This window comes from Anabrus simplex, chromosome 14 (genome assembly GCF_040414725.1).
Source record: "Anabrus simplex isolate iqAnaSimp1 chromosome 14, ASM4041472v1, whole genome shotgun sequence".
Lineage (NCBI taxonomy): Eukaryota > Metazoa > Arthropoda > Insecta > Orthoptera > Tettigoniidae > Anabrus > Anabrus simplex.
The window spans coordinates 100,919,285-100,940,660 of record NC_090278.1 but is presented as its reverse complement, the minus strand read 5'-3'; the positions used below and the strand labels follow the sequence as shown (position 1 = coordinate 100,940,660).

Genomic DNA, 21,376 nt, shown 5'->3' with positions numbered 1-21,376 from the left:
GAAGTGTTCTTTATTATAATAGTGCGGTGACTGTTTGTCGAAATGCCTTCCTGTAGGGTGTACGGCTGTAACAACACAACGAGTAGAAACCGAAAGTGTAGAGAGAAAGAAATACATTTCCATAGGTTTCCAAATCGAAGTAGTAAGTCACCTCGAAAGTTTAGCAGTTGGGTACAATTTTGCAAGGGGAAACACTTTTCTCCCGGTAAGGGAGCTACTGTGTGCTCAGTGCATTTCAAAAATACAGACTATGATGAAATGCAACTTTTGAAAATGAAGGTGATGCCTACGGAAAGGCTGCAAGGTCCGAAATTGAAGCCAGGGTCTGTTCCTTCAATAAAATGTCTGGTGTCGACAGATGGAGATCCTTCTCAGGCAGGAATGCTAATTCATACGGAAGCCGCTTCACAAAGTACACTGTGGGAGTACTCATCAGAAACTAAAAAGAGCAGGACGGAAAGGTATGAGGCTAAAAGACGAAGGGAGTTTGTCGACACAGTATTAAACGAAAGTGATAATGTTCAGAATGATATGAGTGAAATATTTCACCAGACAGACACGAATGTAGTGTAGAAACACAGTGTGAGTTAGGAAGTGAAATAGCTAGAAAATACTTCGACGTTGCAACTTCCGGCACAGCCTTGAACAGTGACGTAATGGGAGAACAGTTTCTATGTACCAGATGAAAGTGACAGTGAAAGTTATATTAGTGATACTGATAACAGGACGATGTACATATTACAGGTTCATATTTCTTTGTAGTGGGGACAAGTTTGCTCCAACTCTTTGAAATTTGTTACATTTCTAAAAGTAAAGTGAAAAACATTTCACGTTACATTAAAGGGACTATGTTGTGCGTAAAATCACTTTGCGATTGTGGTAATAAAGTCCGTTGGTATTCTCAACCTATGGAAGGAAAGAAACCGGAAGCAAATGCCCCAATATCATCAGCATTATTGTTGTCAGGCATTGTTTGAACCTTTTTGGTCATTCTGCAAGTCCATTAACTTACATATGATGTCACGAACTGTATATGATAGAATTATTCATAGAGTAACTGGTCCGATAGTGGAGGGTGCTTGGGATCAAGAAAGGACTGATGTTATTGATTGTTTGAAAAGCAGTGCCAAACCCATTTGGTTAGCCGGAGATGGCCAGAATGATTCTCCCGGCTTTTCAGCCAAATATTTAGTGTATTCACTAATGGATATAAATACAGGCCGCATAGCTGTATTGTTCAGAGAGTGATGGTGAAAGGTGATCTTGAAAGGGCTGCATGTGAAATCGCGATGAGAAAAATTGTAATATAAAACTCTTCCTTTCCTACAGACACAAAGGAGTAAGGTATTTACTGAGAACGCAGTATCCTGATATTGAACATGAATTTGATTTTTGGCACATATCAAAAAGTCTAATGAAAAAGATGAAAGCTCTCAGTAAAAATCATCCAGAAGTTCAAGCGTGGAAGGCCAGTATAAATAATAATTCATGGTGGGCAGCAGAAACATGTAATGGAAACAGTTCTGTGTTATTTGATAAACTTACGTCAATTTTGCACCACATAAAAAATGAGCATAAGTGGTTAGAAAACGGTGAATGGAAATCCTGTGAGCACGATACATTAACGGAGGAGGAAGAGAGAAAGAAAATGTGGATTAAAGGAAATTCAAGTTCATATGAAGCCTTGAAGAAAATAGTTTTAGACAAATCTTTTTTAAAAGATGTGGAACATATAAAACACTATGTTCACACCGGAAGCCTAGAAAATTATCACAACCTTCGTTTGAAATACGCTCCTAAAAGAGTTCATTTCTCGTACAGAGGCTTACAGTCAGGTCAGTGATTGCTGCATTGGACTATAATTGGAACATCAATAAATTGAAAGCTGGTATCAACACTCAGTACTCAAAATCAACAGGAGCCTGAGTGATAAAACAGAAATATGAAGCGTCAAACGATGGATGGAAGAAGGCAATAATGAACAAAATAAATCTCTTGCAAACTAACTATAGTAGAGCCTCGCCTGAAGATCAAGCAATGGATCTGTCAGTGCCTAAAAACATTGCTCCAATACCTCGACCTTCCAATGACGACCTGATCAAGAAGCACTTCTCACGATTTCACTCGCAGCAATAAATGAGGTACCGTACTTCATGTCAAAATAATACATTATCTATATTTATCATACAAACAAGCTTAGGATACTCTTACATAATTCTGCTGTTTTAATTTCATTTCTTCATTTACAGCTTGAAGCCCACATAGGTGCCATCGGGTTCCGGAAATGTGTTCCTTATGGTGTTGACAACACATGATGGTATGACAACTCTGTTCTTTTTATCAATCACAGTCCATGAATTTACCCACGAAGTGAACTGTTTGTAACAAATAAAATGCCAAGTTCTATTTGATGGATTTAAAGCTGTCAGTAAACATTTCCTTGCCATGTTCTTTGTTTTTAAGCTCATGTTATGCCTTGTCATTGTCAATACTTCACGGTCTAAAATAAGCCTTGTAAACGAGGGATTTCTTGTTATACACATAAATTTCTCAAATTTCACTGCTTTTACATTGTCTAATTCACAACAGCATACACTTTCTTCATCCGTATCCATGACGGTACGCTAATTACATTTACACCAAATTCGCGTGCCGGCACGGCCTGTAGTGTTTAGCATATCCATGTCTGAATGGACATCAGTAAACGTCGTTCGTTCTGGCTCATACTGATATGGACGAATGATATTTACATCCATTATAAATAAAAATAAGCCCACTAACACTGGCAACAGAAGAACACGGCAGTAGCAGATGGAGTGCGGGAGAAGACTGCAGGAGTTTACTCCCAGCATGAAGGCTGCCAGGTAGACTCTACAGCGCAGTGACGTCACAACCAGTTACTACTTCAGCACGTAACTTGAGAATGGTTGGACATAGAGGCACCGGATTAACGGCGTTGTTATTACATTCCCATAATACATATTTAGCAATGAATAACGAAATATGTGTTTTTGTGTTGTGTTCTCCTTTAAAGAGACGTCGTCAGAATCAATGTGAAAGAACACACAGCCTTTTACATTTCACGGTCCACTTTTACCACTTCAGACCTCGGATTACCACCCTGTATACAACTTCTGCCTGGCATTTGATTTAAAATGAGCAATACAGTGTTTTTGGTTTGCAAACTGACGCAAATATCCATACGGATCTTCTGTTTCCTATCGTGGTGCTTTTTTAACACGTTCAGTACCAGCTTCTCAGCGGGACACTTGAATGCCTGGACCAGCCATTTTCATGCCAGGCCCTCTTAACATGCATCACTTAATACAATTTACCATTACTCCTGAACTATAACTGTTACAAACGTGATACTTTGTGCTTACCTCTAGTAGATACTGAGGGTGTGATATCGCGTATCACAGGTTCCAGGGTGGAGAGGAACACCACACTTATTGCAGTACCATATTGTTTCACTTCTAACTTTGTTTCTTGTGCACACTCTACACTTTCTTGAGGGGGTGCTATTACTTTTTACAGGAGGAAATTTAACAAGAATATGTTGCTTCCTTTTTCCATCAAGCCGGAAAACTGGGTCCTTTGTTGGTGCTCGTCGTGGGGGTGGGGATTTAGAGGTGTTCATACTTGATAAAGATGATTCGGAAGGAACTGGAGATACTGAATGAATTATTTGCGTATCTTGTATCAGATATCTACAGACTGTTTGCATGAACAAGAGAAATGAGAGGGATTTTTTTCTAGTGTTCTTTTGATGAAGCCTAAATGCACTGAAGAGGGCACATTGTAAAATAAAAAAGAAAACCTTTTTGGGCCACTTCACTGTTTTCCTCATGAACGGGTACATTGCAAGGTACTGATCAGCAATATCCACTCCATGCATGTGTGGGTTATAATCAACAATACATTCTGGCTTCATTGCAGGTTTCCCAAATCTACCTTTTGGTACTTCCGTCATTTCTGCTGAATGCATTGTTGAAATCATTGTTATGACCCTCTTGTCCATCCATGAAAGAAGAAGAACCTCGCCATTTCTAATAAAAGTCATTTCTCCTCTTTTCAGACTTTTCTGTCGTTCCCCGACTTCTTTAGGCACCCCTCTGTTTTGCCGTATTGTTCCACAAACAGTAGTGTTGCGCTCACGCAACTTCTTAGCCAAACCTACACTGTTATAAAAATTATCCATATATACCGCGTACCCCTGGTCAAGGTAGGGATTCAATAATTCCAACACTGTGTCTCTGAGTGAAATTCCACTTCCATCATAAATTTTGAGAGTGCAAATATACCCTGAACTCGACTCGCACACCATCCTGACTAAAATGCCGTACTTAGTAAGTTTTCCAGGATTGTAGACTCGAAATTTCAAACGCCCTCGCCAAGCTAGCATCCCCTCATCCAATGCAATATTTTTGCCTGGAGTGTATATGGTTGAAAATTTATTGCTCAATATTTCCAAAATAGGTCGAATTTTATACAGCCTATCTGTACTATCGGCATAATGGTTCCTGTCACTGAAGTGAAGAAATGAAAGAATATGAAGGAAGCGTGTTCGGGACATTGTTTTAGAAAATATCGGAGTCTGAAACACAGCGTCTTCGGTCCAGTACATTTTTATATCAGGTTTTTGGACTATACCTGTGATGAACATCAACCCTAAAATCTTTTTCAACTCAGAGACATCAATCGGTTTCCAGGATTGCATAATCGAATTCTTTGTGAAAGGCCGGGGCGCCGCACGTATCACTTGACTCGCGTATAGATTCGTCTGCTCACACACATACTGATAAAATTCGTCATTCATGAAAATACTCACGTAACTCATAATATCCTGCTCATTTACTATTTGAACATTTAGCCCTGAATTCTCTGTAAATGGTGGAACAGGTGGACAATAACTAGGATGATATGTATCGGGCACTTCACTTTCCTCTATAGGCCTATCGCATTCGGGAATCGGAATTTCCTCGTCAATCTCACTTTCACTATCTGAGTCTATTTCAGGAATAAGTTCATCACCAGAATCATCATTGTGAACAATATCTAACAGTTCTTCTTCCGTAAGAAACTTTGTTTTATAAGCCATTATACTACACTCGGTAAGAACGACACGCACTGCATTGGAATCTCAAGTACCGACTTGACGTGCGAGGAAGTGCAGAGATTTTCCAGCTAAACCTGCTGAGATAAACATGAGCCCACTCAACACGAGGGTTATCTCAACAAGGTCAACCAACTTCCTGCTACAACCAGTAACGCTGACTAAGGTGTAAGAATGTACAGATGACGAATATAAACAGCATTGCTTCGCGCGGAACGTTAAAACGTCTTACGCCGTCCACGGCCCGCAGCATAGGAGCAAGCTTAAACGTCTTCCGCCGTCCACGGTCCGCAATGAGTTAAAGTATTTTTGATGCACCTAATTAACAATCCTCCTTACTGTGTCATCTTGTGTCAGACAGGTGTTTTCATGCGTGTGTTCCTTGGCGAGCTCAGGAGTGCCCTCAACATGGCAGTACTGCGCAGCCAGCAGTGTGTTATCCGGAGAAGCAGGTTCAGAAATAGATAACATATCAAGTGATAGTTCAGGCAAGATTTGTATTTGTTACATCACTTTTGAATGCAAGGTTTTAGCTGCATTATTTTACACTTTGAATACAAATGATGGAAGAACTTCACCTCTCGAGAAAATTGGGCTCATTTTTTTCATTTACACAGAGAGACTCACCTGTACTGCGAAAAGAAAGTACTGTAGATGGTGATGCAAAGAGGGCAAGGTTGGACTGTGCATAACCCAATGTTTTCAGAGCTACTATACCGAAACAAACTATTCCTAAATAGGAAAATTTTGTATTTAAAATATAATTGCATTTATTTACAGCTTAGGTAGCCAAATTAAATTATTCATTTTTATTGTTTGAACAGGCTTATTGCTATAACTGGAATGTAAAAGGTTTTCCTGTACATTTTTAAAATGCTTTTCATAAGACTTGTACAATTAAAATACTTTAGATGTATACTTCCTGATTAACATCTTCATTTTGGATGGCTGACATCTTCATATGACACAAAAATCAGGTATGTACTATGGTTCGCTGTTGTGTAATAATGTAAGACCCAGTTCACTGACAGTGGAGACAGAACTCTTATATCCTCTCGCAGATCGGTGAACGCTGACAAAACCCTGTAATTTTGACATGCCGAGGAACACTACTGTTTCTGAGAAGGGAGCAGCAAGTGTTCTAATTAAAAATACCGGCAACAAAAAGATATGCTGTACAGCGATGCTGGACATAACTGCCGACGGCCATAAACTACCTCCGCATGTTATATTAAAACTCAAAACATTATTGAAGAACAATGCATTCCCGACTGGTACCCAGGAACATATTATGCGCATCCACTAGTAGTTCATCAGGACAACTACAAATGTGACGTCAGATTTGCGGTTTAGAAGGATAATTTTTATTTTTATTTTATTTTTTTTTTTAATTTTTTTTTGCTAGTTGCTTTACGTTGCACCGACATAGATAGGTCTTATGGCGACGATGGGACAGGAAAGGGCTAGGAGTGGGAAGGAAGCGGCCATGGCCTTAATTAAGGTACAGCCCCAGCATTCGCCTGGTGTGAAAATGGGAAACCACGGAAAACCATATTCAGGGCTGCCGATAGTGGGGTTCGAACCCACTATCTCCCGAATACTAGATACTGGCCGCACTTAAGCGACTGCAGCTATCGAGCTCAGTAAGGATAAATCTGTGATTGAAGTTAATTACACTCACCTTTTATCATGATGATGTGCAAGTAAACTGGTCAAAACACGTTCTTTGAGCATGTTCCCTGAGTACTGTTTTAAGTTTCAAACATTGACTTTTAGTACAGTTATTAGCACATGGTAACATGTTTCAGGTAATTGGACTGAACATAATAGTCAAGGTGTTATAAAACTGCAATTAATGTTTCCACAGCACTTGATGTAAAAGGCGACAACACCACTGTCTGCTCCCCGTCTGACGTCATCATACGTAACGATACGGCCTTTGGTGAAGTTCTATTAAAATTTTGGTTATTTATGTTTTCGCACAATATTTACCATGCTTAATTTGACGGTAGATGTATCAGTCTCAGCCCATTATAATGCTGTATTAGTCAAAAGCCTTACTGGCAATTGCACGGCATCTCTTTGTTATTATTTAAATACCTGTCTAAAATCAGTTACAATGGCTACAATATGTCCCCAGGTCTTTTAAAAATTGTCTGAAAATTTTTCATATAATAGACACGCCTCCTGTTTTGGGACCTTAAAATTGGCATAAAAAAGTGTGGCCGATAGGCGAGTAACTTACATACGGTAATTTTAGATTTTTAAAAATTTCTCTCCTAAAGTTAGGGTGCACGGATTATTCAATGATGCAGAGTATTCACGTATATACAGTAAAAGAAGTACCCAGTTTGTGGCCTCCTCACTCGCCGTCGAGGTGTAAATTCAATTTTTGCCAACTCTCAAACATAGTATGCATTGCTGAGTAGGTTAATACATTGTCACTGGCTGCCCTGTTTACCGAATTCTAACATCGTCCAAGCCAAGCCACTTATCTTTTGAGTACCTGCAAATGAAACTTAGCACTCATTTTTCTCAATGGTAGTCCGATTGTTGGTGTATTTAAACAATTATTACATTACCCTTCATGTAATTCATAAAAGTGAAATAATCCTATGCTCGCTGAGATGCTGGGTTCTTCTTAGTTGATTTTCAGTACTAGTGGGACACATAGTGTAAGTTAATCTGGACCTTCTCAACAAGTGTGCATGAAAAATTTTTAAAAAATTGTAGTCAAAAGAATAAGTAATAAATATCACACTTACTTGTTCTTCAGTCTGGAAGGAAGTTGATGGTATTTCTTCGCGGCGTCTAGGAAACAACACCTCATCATCAATACCATGTTCGCGCAGTCTGCGTCGCAGTTCTTCGATCTCTGCATTCTTCTCTGCCAGAAGGGTCTCGAAGAGTACTGGGATAGGTACATACTTCCCAAGGTGTCCCTTCTCATATGACTACAAACAACAAATAGACTATTAGGTCAAAGCAGTGATGATTCCTTCAATAGAAACAGAAAAATGTAGGAAATACTGAATGGGGTAAACTTGACCATGTATTTTTTTTTCAAATTATTATGTAAGGTATATTTAATACTTTATACAGATGTTCTTTTTTCCTGTAATCAGTTAATTTCATTTTAAATAATCAGTAGATTAGAAGCGTATTATCATTCTAAATACCGGTATGTATTTTCTACTATTATATAAGCCACTTTCTCATTTAGAACATTTTACTGTTTTAGTTACCATGTAGTTCCACGACTGCCATTAGAGGCAGTGGTTTAGCCCATTCTTGAATATATTACACATAAAGCAAATCCAGAAACACAAGAACTTCCACCCAATAATATGATCACTAAAGGATACATCTTGTATCCGACAACAGATGGCCACATCTAACTCAAATATTTTAATTTTGAGGGTTTACCTGTTTTTCCAGGCATACCTTCAAATCATCTAGTTTAGGCATTCCTGAACTTTCAGACTGGCGTACCACTAAACAACATTGATATTTTCGTCATATCACCTAGTAATATTACAGGGTCTTGAATGCTTAAAATGTAAAGTCCCATTATTTGCCTAAAATGAATAACTTGTGATTATACAATTATAATTATTAAAATCAGATTATTTCTTTTTATTGGCACTAAAATAATAAAAACACTGTATGTATGCGAAAGTGTGTCCAACCTTTCTCTCCGGGGTTGGGTACGAAGTGAAATCTTCGTAGTGATATTTTACGATTCGATGCCCGCCCTGATATCAACCAATGAGATTACATGTGACAGTAGGAAGGGAGAGTGCCAGCACATAGCCAACTGCTCTCGAATACACCAAGGGGTCCTCATCCAATGGGTGAAACATGAACACTGAGGAGAGGTTTGGAATTTAATCCATACTTTTGGCATGCAATCTAGTGACTAGAAATTGCATACCACCGCTTCTCCTGCCCTGTTGGCCAACATTCTGATGGTGAAAAATTTTCGACCTCAGGAACTCGAACCGGCTAAGCACGGCGTAAGTTCCTTTAGACCTACTGCCTTAACGATCAATGACACCAAGTGGGCTAATAAATAGCACTCTTCGCCGGGCTGAGTTAAGGCGCTGGCTTTCTGACCCCAACGTGGCAGGTTCGATCCTGGCTCAGTCCGGTGGTATTTGAAGGTGCTCAAATACGTCAGCCTCGTGTCGGTAGATTTACTGGCACGTAAAAGAACTCCCGCGGGACTAAATTCCGGCACCTCGGTGTCTCCGAAGACCAAAAGGTAGTTAGTGGGACGTAAAACAAATAACATTTTTTTTTTAATTTAAAAAAAATAGCACTCTAATTATGTACTAATAATGTGTACAGAATACAATTATTTGGTGGATGTTGTGATCAGTTATTCGTAAATGAAGCAGTGCAGAAAGGTTATTGTAATATTAACTGCAACAACCAATGTAAGGGGTGGGTCTGCCTGCTTCCTTACATCCGGTTCAATGTTTTGTTACTTTTTTGCCATATGACTCAAACTTTTTTTTTTTACACAAGTGAATAAAATGCACTCCCACATAGATAAGATGTCCAAAAAAGAAAACAATGACACTATTCCACCTTTTTCCTTCATAGCACAGATCTCTTTATGTGGTTATGAGCGTATTTAGTACGAATGTAACGGAGAAGGCGTACAAGTCCAGTGTATGGAACCCAGCCCAGGATTACTTGGTTCAAGAACTGGAAAAGATTCAAAGGAAAGCAAAACCCTTCGGGGTGGGTAACCTGAAGGGCGTCCGGCTCCATGGCTGAATGGTTAACGTGCTGGCCTTTGGTCACAGGGGTCCCGAGTTCGATTCCCGGCAGGGTCGGGAATTTTAACCATCATTGGTTAATTTCGCTGGCACGGGGGCTGGGTGTATGTGTCGTCTTTGTAATTTCATCCCCATTACAACGCGCTGGTCGCCTACGGGAGTCAAATCAAATTATGACCTGCACCTCGCGAGCCGAACATGTCCTCGGACACTCCCGGCACTAATAGCCATACGCCTTTTCATTCACCTGAAAGGTTGTGAGCAGTCAAGGCGAACTTCCTCAAGACTGGAAGTGTGCAGATGTAGCTCCTATTTACAGTATGATGATTATAAAAAAGTGTTTGTGACTTTTGCAGTAACAAAGAAAGAAAGAGAAATAGGCTATAGTTTTTCGTAAATAGAGCATATTATCCAATATTTTTCTACCAATCATGTGTACAGTTTGGGAATGCCTGATCTAGTTCATTGTTTAAATTTTACAATTGTGCAGAAACTACACACGGGCGAGAGGAGTGGGACATTGATGATGAAGATGATGATGATGATGATGAACTGTGCAGTATATTTTTTGAACTGTACCAATGCTACTTTATCCAATTTCCAATTTCTTTGAAATTATTTAAGAAAAGGCTAGGAAAACAACAACCTGGACGACTGCCCTAAATGCAGATCAGTAGCAATTGACTGATCCCTAGGTGGCAGAACTGGCCGTTTGCTCAATGGTTCCATGTGTTATCTTCTTACAGGCAGAGAGAGGGGACAGCATGTGATCCTACAGTCACAACAGATGGATACAAAAGACCCTGTGTCAGACCAAGACAAATTTAAAGATCGAGATAGCGGTGGTGATAACCTATTAATAGTAATCAGAAGAGGTCCGATCCTTTGAAGAATGAAGGTAGGGCAACGAAAGACTGAATACTGCCGGAGTTGGAAGAGAGCAAAAGTTGACCAAGGGAGGTCAGATAGGGAAGATGAAAATGAGAAGTTTAGCACAAGTGGAAGAAATGCCAGACCAGCTATAGGAACCGTGGCTGCCAGCCCGCACTCCCAAAAGTCCCCCTTTAAGTCACCTCTTACAACAGGTGGGGGATACCGTGGATGTATTCTACTGCCCCAACCACAGCACTTCCTATAATGAGGTAATTTTGCAAGTACTCATTCTTGCAACTGGAAACAACACGTTAAGTAGTCAAAAGTATAGCACATTCCAAATCATAAATGTTCCTCTCAACCAAGATTCAACAGGAAGTAGCTGGTTAAAATAACAAATTGACAATTGCTCAATTGTTGTTTTAAGAGTCAAAAATGGCTTAACCAGTCCCCACCAAAAAAATCTTCCTATATAAGAAGTTGTGTATTTAACCAATTTCCTCAGTATAAGAAAGCATAAAATGTTCAACTGTTTCTCCAAATCAGAGTTCTTCTAACTTCTCCCCAAACACACCAGGAAGTGGCAGTGGTTATTAAGAGGAAGTACAACCAGGTAACCATCCTCTATCACACCAAGAAAAGTATTTTCAACTTATGTGTGGACCACTAGAGTAATACCCAAACAGAATTTGGTATAAGTTCTGAACTGCTTAAAGTACCACTCTGATTATTGACAAGTGATTTGTTATTCTGTTAGGATGGGCCACGGTCAACACACCAACTTTAACTTAACCAAAAGACATGTTAAGTATCACGTCCTGGAATCTGCTTTAAGAAAACATGTTTTTTACTCCATATTATCATTACTGCATGTGACAATTTGTTGTCTACTTTACGTCTCACAACAGGTAGATATAATTAGTCACTGAATAATATTACACTTACTGTCATATTCGTTTTATGAGAACATGATGCACACGTTTACACAGGAACTGCTTTGCCACAATGAGTACTTTTATAAGTTTGAAAATTCAGCTCTCCATTGCCTATCCCCAGAAATGAATTAGTCACACATGGATTTCAAACCGAGTTTTGCTGCCATGATGAATATTGCGCACCTAACCAGATGTTCCAAGTGCAAAGCTTACACTTCTTGGTCGAGGCTACTGTGTTAATGATTGTAACATGTATAAGCACTATTATATTTCAGGATGGACTCTCGTCAATAAGCCCCAGGAGCTCTTAACTTGGGAGCGTGGGTTGGCGACCACGGGGCCTAAGATGAGTCCTAGCATTGCGCCAGGCTCCTCACTTTCATCTATCACATCGGACCTCCCTTGGCTAACTCTTGTTCTTTTCTGACCCCGACGGTTTGCTGAAAAATTTATAATGTCCAATAATGCACCATTTGTATTGGTATGAGAGCATTCGAGGCCTACGAAGTCTTTCATTTTCACGCCATCTGTGGCCCTTGTCTTTCTTTGGCTGATATCATCATTTTTCGAAGTGTCGGATCCCTTCCATTTTTTTTCTCTGATTAGTGTTATATAGAAGATGGTTGCCTAGTTGTACTTCCTCTTAAAACAATAATCATCACCACCATCACTACTCAATAAAATAACATGATCTGAGGATTTTGGAAGAACCAAACCAAACCCCATGGCACAAAAGCCACAAAGGGCCATGGCCTACCAAGCAACCGCTGCTCAGCCCGAAGGCCTACAGATTATGAGGTGTCATGTGGTCAGCACGTTGAATCCTCTCGGCCGTTATTCTTGGCTTCCTAGACCAGGCCCGCCATCTCACTGTCAGATAGCTCCTTAATTACAATCACGTAGGTTGAGTGGACCTCGAACCAGCCCTCAGATCCAGGTAAAAATCCCTGACTTGTCCGGGAATCGAACCTGGGGCCTCCGGGTAACAGGCAGGCACGCACGCTACCCCTAGCAGAGATGGGACGGATTAAACTCAACAGCTATTTTGAAACTGTTACAGTATTGAAACCATTTTGAAATGTAGCCGTTTCATAAAACATCCTGTTACAACCACTGCTTCTCAAACTGTTCTGTTGCTACCTCGCTAATCAAACTATTGGTCGCTCGCTCTGCGTGACCCAGTATCGAAACCGTTTTGGAATGTAGTTGTTTCATAAAACATCCTGTTACAACCACTGCTTCTGAAACTGTTCTCTGGCTACCTTGCTAATCAAACTATTGGTCGCTCGCTCTGCGTGACCCGGTATTGAAACCATTTTGGAATGTAGATGTTTCATAAAACACTCTGTTACAACCACTGCTTCTGAAACTGTTCTCTTGCTACCTCGCTAATCAAACTATTGGTCGCTTGCTCTGCGTGACCCGGTATCGAAACCGTTTTGGAATGGTGTTTCACAAAACACCCTACTGCTTCTGAAACTGTTCTCTTGCTACCTCGCTAATCAAACTATTGGTCGCTCGCTCTGCGTGACCTGGTATCGAAACCGTTTTGGAATGTAGCTGTTTCACAAAACACCCTGTTACAACCACTGCTTCTGAAACTGTTCTCTTGCTACCTCGCTAATCAAACTATTGGTCGCTCGCTCTGCGTGACCCGGTATCGAAACCGTTTTGGAATGTAGCTGTTTCACAAAACACCCTGTTACAACCACTGCTTCTGAAACTGTTCTCTTGCTACCTCGCTAATCAAACTATTGGTCGCTCGCTCTGCGTGACCCGGTATCGAAACCGTTTTGGAATGTAGCTGTGTCACAAAACACCCTGTTACAACCACTGCTTCTGAAACTGTTCTGTTGCTACCTCGCTAATCAAACTATTGGTTGCTCGCTCTGCGTGACCGGGTATCGAAACCGTTTTGGAATGTAGCTGTTTCACAAAACACCCTGTTACAACCACTGCTTCTGAAACTGTTCTGTTGCTACTTCGCTAATCACTATAACTATTGGTCGCTCTGCGCGCCCAACGAGATCGTCAGTGCCATCTGGCCGGACATCAATGAAAGAGGTGCACAAGCGTGGTGCCGAGAGCGATTTAAAAGGCGCACAATACTTAAACTGTGAATCTTATATAATAAAAAGTTATTACAATTTAACTGATGCCTGAGCGTAGTAAAGAACAAAAAGGAAACTATAATAGCAATTATATACGCTTAATCGTTACCTTCGTTCTAGTATTAACGAATTCTGTATTGAAATGCAATAATACAGAAAAATAATATTGTGATACCTGATCATGTGGGAAATCGCCATATAGTTCAAAATTTGCTGAAATTGCAAAATCATGATATTCCCTTCTCGCAAATTCTGTATGCAACACGCGCAGGTGGATGCTTCTGTAATTTTGAATTATACAGAGTGAAAGTCAGGAAATGGCTGACTTGTAATTGTAGTGTAAATTTTAAGCGTCTTTTATTTTGATTAATTAACTTATTCGTGAACGCATTTTGTTTAACACTAAGAAGTTATAGTACTTGAAAATGAATGTGGGGGCCAAGAGGGATAAAACCGGCCCATTATGGTCAATTTTTACAGAGGTAAGGAACAGTGACCATGTGGCACATCAGAAGCTGTCGTATAAATTGTCAATAACAAACTTAAAAACACATGTAAGGAGAAAACACCCTACAGTGACAATATCAAAATCGAGTGAAAATGTTTACTGTGAAATAGTCAATGTGGATAATCCTCAAGTTTCTGCTCCCATTTCAAGAAAAAGTACTGCTTCAGTGCTTCCTTCCACTTACCTGACAATTCAGAAAATCAAAGTAATCCTCAGCAAACTCCTGTGTCTTCTTTCCTATCTCATAATCAACATCTTCACATTCCTTCAACTTCAGTAGCCACTTCAAGTGTCACCTCTTCTTCAGGGCTTAATACTACAGCAACAAACACCAGCAGTCACATATATCAAGTTTTTTGACAAAGAAAATCAGTCATACTGTTCAGAACAGGCTCAATCACCACTTAATGAAGCAGTTTGTGCTGGATTTTCAACCTTTCTCTATAGTGGAAGACCGTGGGTTTAAGGAATTTATGAAGGCATTAAATTCTTCATAACTGAGCTTGATAGCTGCAGTCGCTTAAGTGCGGCCAGTATCCAGTATTCGGAAGATAGTGGGTTCGAACCCCACTGTCGGCAGCCCTGAAGATGGTTTTCCGTGGTTTCCCATTTTAATACCAGGCAAATGCTGGGGCTGTACCTTAATTAAGACCACGACGGCTTCCTTCCATTCCCAGCTGTTACCTCTCCCATCGTCGCCCTAAGACCTATCTGCGTCATGTAAAGAAACTTGCAAAAAAAAAAATCTTAATATGAACTCCCCAACAGGAAACTCATATCTTCTAGTTACCTACCAGCAGTGTATGAGCAATGTTTCAATGCTGTCTCACAACAGCTGTTATCTACTGAAAGTGTCTTACTACAAATTGTTGGACTTCTAAAAACAATGATTCTTACATAGCTGTCACCACCCACTACTTGGATGAAAACTTCAAGTTTATTACAACATTACTGGACTGTACACCAGTAGATGGCCCACATGCTAGCAGTAATTTGGCTACACATGTAAGAAACATAACAGATAAATTTAATTTATCTGAGAAAGTTCAGTTGGTTATCATAGATAATGCAAGCAACATAAAAAATGCTGTGAAGAATGACCTAGGGTGGAAGCATTTTTGGTGTTATGCACATACCCTGAACCTGGTTGTTCAGGAAGCTTTAGATAAAGTACAACCACTGCAGTGAAAGGTCAAATCTATTGTTGTCTTCTTCAAAAGCAGTACAACTGCAACAAGAAAGCTATTGGACTACAATAAAGCTCACAGTGATGTTATCCCTAAAAAATTAATTCAGAGTGCACCAACTAGGTGGACCTCAATATTTTATATGCTGAGTCGCTTTGTAGAGCTCAAAGATGCAATAAAGGTAACATAAGCATTGACCAGCAACACCTTACTTGTACTGTCTGAAGGAGAATGGGAAATTTGTAAAGATATCTGCACAGTGCTGAAACCATTTGAAGAAATCACAAAGCAGCTTAGTGGAGAAAAGTATATCACAGGTAGCGATGCTATTCCACTGGCGTGTGTTTTATCATCAGTACGCAAGTCTATGCTGAGACAGAAAATCTGTGCCCCCGTGAAGTCGGTACTGGAAATCTTAAACCAGGAAACTGCCATAAGGTACCGGTACCACAATACTGAGTATTCCGGAACTCTAACTTTGTGTACATTCTTGGATCCCGATACAGGAAGCCTGAATTTGCAGATACAACTGCTGCAGAAGCAGCAAAGAAACATGTACTAGAATTGGCTACAAAAGTATTCAAATAAGAAACACAGCCATCTGCACCACATAAAGCAACTTCCATTGTGACTCATCAGTCTGGGAGGAGTTTGACAGAATGATTGCCAACACTCAACCACAAGGTAAAAAAAGAAGTTCAATAAACTAATATATTATAAATATTTTAATTCCAGGAACAGTCACATCTGGGACTATAGTAGAAGTACAATGGTTCCTGCAGGAGGCATACTATCCCAGGACTGCAGATCCTCTGCTGTGGTGGCAAAAATACCGCCATAATTATCCAGTGCTTTCAAAAGTTGTACGAGAGAGATTTGGCATGGTTACATCATCAGTTCCTTGCGAACGTATATTCTCGAAGGCTGATGCGTTTGTCAACGAAAAACGCACTAGACTAAGTCCACAACATGTGCGGCAGTTATTGTTCCTCAATGCCAATTATAGCCAGTGGACTGCATCACAGCTTCTGGGTATCATGTTACAGTATTAAAGGCAGTGCAACTGGAGTATGTAAGATACTGAAGACAGTGAGATACAGTAATAATTACTAAGCCTGTGATTTTAATTTGTATAAAAAATATTAGATGTAATGTTGCTGTAAGAGTGTAACTTTCTACTTAAATTCATGTACATTAATGACATGCTTTTATATATTTGTAAATATCTTCCCAAATTATCAACTTACAATTTAAGTTAGGTACTTATATTCCACTCTAGTGAGGCTATCAATATTGTTTTTACATTAATTCAGTTTAGTGTGTCTGCCAGTTAAATCTATATAGATCATTTAACAAGGATATCTTCTGTTCATACATTAAATCATATTAACTAATTCGAGTACCCCAGTTTTCTGGTAATTAGTTTTCTATTATTTAATTTTAATTTGTACATAAAATGTTAGCTGCAATATTGCTGTATGATAATGTGACCCTGCTCTTAAATTCATGTACATTCTTAGCATGCTTGTATATATTTGTAAATATCTCCCCAGATCGACTTACAATTTAAGTTACCGTACTTATATTTCACCCTAGTGAGACTATGTCAATATCGTTTTTTATGTTAATTCAGTTTATTGTGTCTACCAGTTAAGTAAAGTACTCCAATGTTCTGGTAATTAGTTTCATATTATTTAATCTTAATTTGAACATAAAATATTAGATGTAACGTTGCTTACTCTTTAAAAACTTATGTAGGCCTAACTTATATTCTCAGCATGCTCATATATATTTACAATTATCTCTGCAGATTATACAAGCATAATTTAAGTTGGTTTAAATATGTTACTTATCTCCCCCTCTAGTATATATAATGGTGTATGGCCTGGTGCGGGTCATTTTCTTGTGGACGGCCTATTAGGCAACCTGCATGTCTGTGAAAATGAGGGCCCTACCTAGGATGATTTCTAATGCTGAAAACGCCACACACACACCCAGCCCCCAGCCATTGGAATTAACCAATTAAGGTTAAAATCCCTGGCCCGACTGGGAATTGAACCCGGAACCCTCTGAACCGAAGGCCAGTACGCTGACCATTCAGCCAACGAGTCGGACTCCCCCTCTAGTGAGGCAATGTTAAGATCATTGTTTTCTCCTTAATTCAGTTTATTGTGTGTCTATCATTTAAGTCTGTGTACATTGTTAAACTAGGATATCTTCTATTCATACACTGTATGTGCCCCAATTTTCTGATAATTGGTTTCCTATTATGAATGTTTATATTACTTTTGTAGGCATACTTAATCCACTAATTTCATCCTGTTATTAGTACTGGTACCTCTTAATTCACTGAGCTCAATCTGTAAACGCAGTCCCCAAAATTATGTGTACAGTTCTTCTGTACGAGTCTATGGCTTTCTGGTGTTAATGGATATAATAAATGTTAGTAGCATTGGGAAAGGTTATTCTGTATAAACTGTAAAAACACAACCGTGCTAATAACAAGTCATTGGACCCACAGGCACAGTCCCAGTTACGCAGATTCAATCAATTGCTCAATCAATCAATCAATCAATCAATCAATCAATCAATCAATCAATCAATCAATCAATCAATCACGACTGATCTGCATTTAGGGCAGTTGCCCAGGTGACAGATTCCCAATCTATTATTTTCCTAGCCTTTTCCTAAATGAACGCAAAGAAATTGGAAATTATTGAACATCTCCCTTGGTAACTTATTCCAATCCCTAACTACCCCACCTATAAACAAATATTTGCCCCAATTTGTCCTCTTGAATTCCAGCTTTATATTCATATTGTGATCTTTCCTACTTTTAAAGACATCACTTGAACATATTCGTCTACTGATGTCATTCCACGCCATCTCTCCACTGACAGCTCGGAACATATCACTTATCCGAACAGCTCGTCCCATTTCCCTGAAGTCTTCCCAGCCCAAACTTTGCAACATTTTTGTAATGCTACTCTTTGGTCGAAAACCACCCCGAACAAATCGAGCTGCTTTTCTTTGGATTTTTTTCCAGTTCCTGAATCAAATAATCCTGGTGAGGGTCCCATACACTGGAACCATACTCTAGTTGGGGCCTTACCAGAGACGTATATGCCCTCTCCTTTACAACCTTACTACAACCCCTGAATACCCTCAAAACCATGTGTTCCCTGTGACAATATTATAACTTACGACCGAAATTTTCTAATAGCCGTTTGGAAAGGTATTTGTTTATGATCAGTATTAGCGTGTCTTCATACTGGTATCAAGGAGAAAAAGCCAAATTATAATGCAAGAATGAGTAGTATAACCTAACCTCAATGCATACTTATGTAAAATCGTTAACGAGAGCAAGATATAAAAAAGTAATCATGTTTAATTATTAGTTGTAGCTCTCGAAGCATCAATTCACTGGCAAAAACAGTTTAGTTTAAATTATTTTTATGTTAATTCCTTCTGTACAGCAAGATATAAAAAAGTAATCATGTTTAATTAATAGTTGTAGCTCTCGAAGCATCAATTCACTGGCAAAAACAGTTTAGTTTAAATTATTTTTATGTTAATTCCTTCTGTACAGCAGTTTTCAAGGCACTGTTAGAATAGAGGTGTGCAACACTGCAGTATTAGTGCCAAAACAACCTGTATGGAAAGAGAAGCAAAACTGCTATTCGAAACAGTTTCGAGTTCGAAACAGGAACAGTTGAAATTGTTTCACACTAATAGCAGTTTAGCCCACCTCTCAACCCAACACCGCGGCGCCGGCAGGATTTCGGAAGAGACTGTCTGAAATCCGGACCGGAAGGAACAAACCAAACATGCCGTATGGTGAACTGAAGGTCATGACACAGAGTATACGCATATTATTTATAAACTGTCGTACTTTGGCCACAAGTTCCAGAAGATGGTTCCGTCGTTCCTCCGAGTCGAGGCTCCAGGCCCGTGTATCTATGCATGACGCATAGGTTTTCATGCGCCCTTCACTACGCTTTCGCAATACATTGGCACCGGAATCCCCCGCTGGTTTCTCGAACAGCCGTTCCTTCCGTCCAAGGTACGACATCCTGACGGTTCACTGAACTCTGGCCGTCATCAGGAACGTTAGGTCACAGTCCGAAATCTCCTCTCATCGGAGATAAAATCAGATACTTCATCCATTTGTAGGCCTACACACAACTATGTAATGAAGTCAACAAAATAGTCGCTATGGTGATCTTCATTTCCGCACGTCTTCTGTCTACTCTGGACTTGCGAAACAAACTCACTGTAGCTCTAAAAACGTTAAGACAAACAATCCAAACCTTGAACATAAAATTCAACTCACATTGTGATAAGAAACTGAAGCAAATTCAACTTCCACACCTTCTTCGCCTTCTTCGATGGCTCATCGACAAAGGATATAATAACAAATCAAACAATGATGCCAAACTTGGAGCTATGAAAAGTCGAGAAAGAATCCTGAAATTATCGTATTCTGATCAAAAGAATTATTATGTTACCAAATTATACACTTCTAAACTGTCATTCACTCCAAAGTTTCTGCATCGAGATGGTGCCTTTATTGCACGTTACAATAGTCCTTCCTCCCAAACCCTGACGTCTGACTCATTTTCATCATCGTGAAAGATTGATGGGCTTATACTTTTCACCCAGTCACAAATCAAATAGAGGGTCATTGACACATCCGCGAAAAATCACAAATTACACACGAAACAACAGATCACCAAATTCATTCGTGTCAGATACCCTTGTTTCGTGAGAAACACACGATATTAATGCATTTCAAAAGATACACTAATCAGAGGAGGACTTTTGACCACATAACCTTAGTAGACAGCCCAACTCATAGGATGGAACAACCCTGAACTCACTTGACTACAATTATTAGAAAGTACGGAAGGAAGGAAGGAAGGAAGGAAGGAATGCTATGAACTCCATTGGTGCCAGAAGTACTCTCAACATAGCATATGAAATAAAGTCAGGAACAGTAGATGTATCGTTCGTCAGGTGAAGTACGGTCTCCAATTCTTTACGCTCAGTTGGTTGCAATACGACAGCAAATAGAGGAGGAGAAAGAGGCGGGGGGGGGGGGGATAAAATCGGGCACTACATAATCAAGGGTCGGCGCGTAAGAAAAGCAGACAACATATTCAGTGATATGACAGAAGGAGGAATGTATGGGAGGCTCTAGTGAGTGCACGGACAGCATTCCATAATCAAATCAAATCAAAATCTCTTTATTTCCAAATGAGGTGTCTACCTCGGTGGCAAATGGTACACTAAAATACATTATTGTCAAGCACTAAATATTAAATTAACAAGAGAAGAAAATTTTTCCTATAATACAATATTATACCATTTACGCTAACAATGTTTTCTATTAAACACACAGCTCATCCTTAATAAATTTATATTGTTTACAAAATTCTACTTATATCTCCTGTACTACTTACAAATATAGTCAACTGATATACAGTATGTGGAATTACTTCAAATGATACTATACAACTGGTATAAGATTAATATTCACATTGCATTTATTTATTTACTTTTTTTTACCCGTTCTGGATCCTAAGTAGCATAACGACCTGCTGCGTCTTAACCAGAGCCCCTTTTGCCACCACTTTTCAGAGTTCCTGAAGTAGGGTTGCCAGATGTACGGTTTTGCCCGGAACAATACGGTTTTTTCTCATTTTGTTCCGCGTACGGTGCACTCTTAAAACCGTACGCCCAATGTTCCGTTTTTTAAAATATCGCGGTTTAGACAATAGTATAGTATCGGAAAAGTGCGCGGTTATAATCAAAATATTCTGTATTCTGATTTCTGACCAATGATCAGCCATCACAGTT

General features: G+C 39.5%; 1 protein-coding gene across 1 annotated transcript in view; it reads right to left on the bottom strand.

The window, feature by feature from the left end:
• Window positions 1–20,114, bottom strand: part of LOC136885639 (trichohyalin) — a 193,928-nt gene extending 173,814 nt beyond the window's left edge. The window contains exons 1-2 of the mRNA XM_068230311.1: window positions 19,410–20,114; window positions 7,882–8,070 (exon numbers count right to left, since the gene is read on the bottom strand). Coding sequence (XP_068086412.1) covers window positions 7,882–8,070; window positions 19,410–19,589 — 369 coding nt within the window. The 5' untranslated portion in view covers window positions 19,590–20,114. The remainder of the gene's footprint in view (window positions 1–7,881; window positions 8,071–19,409) is intronic.
• Between the last annotated feature and the right edge of the window lie 1,262 nt (window positions 20,115–21,376).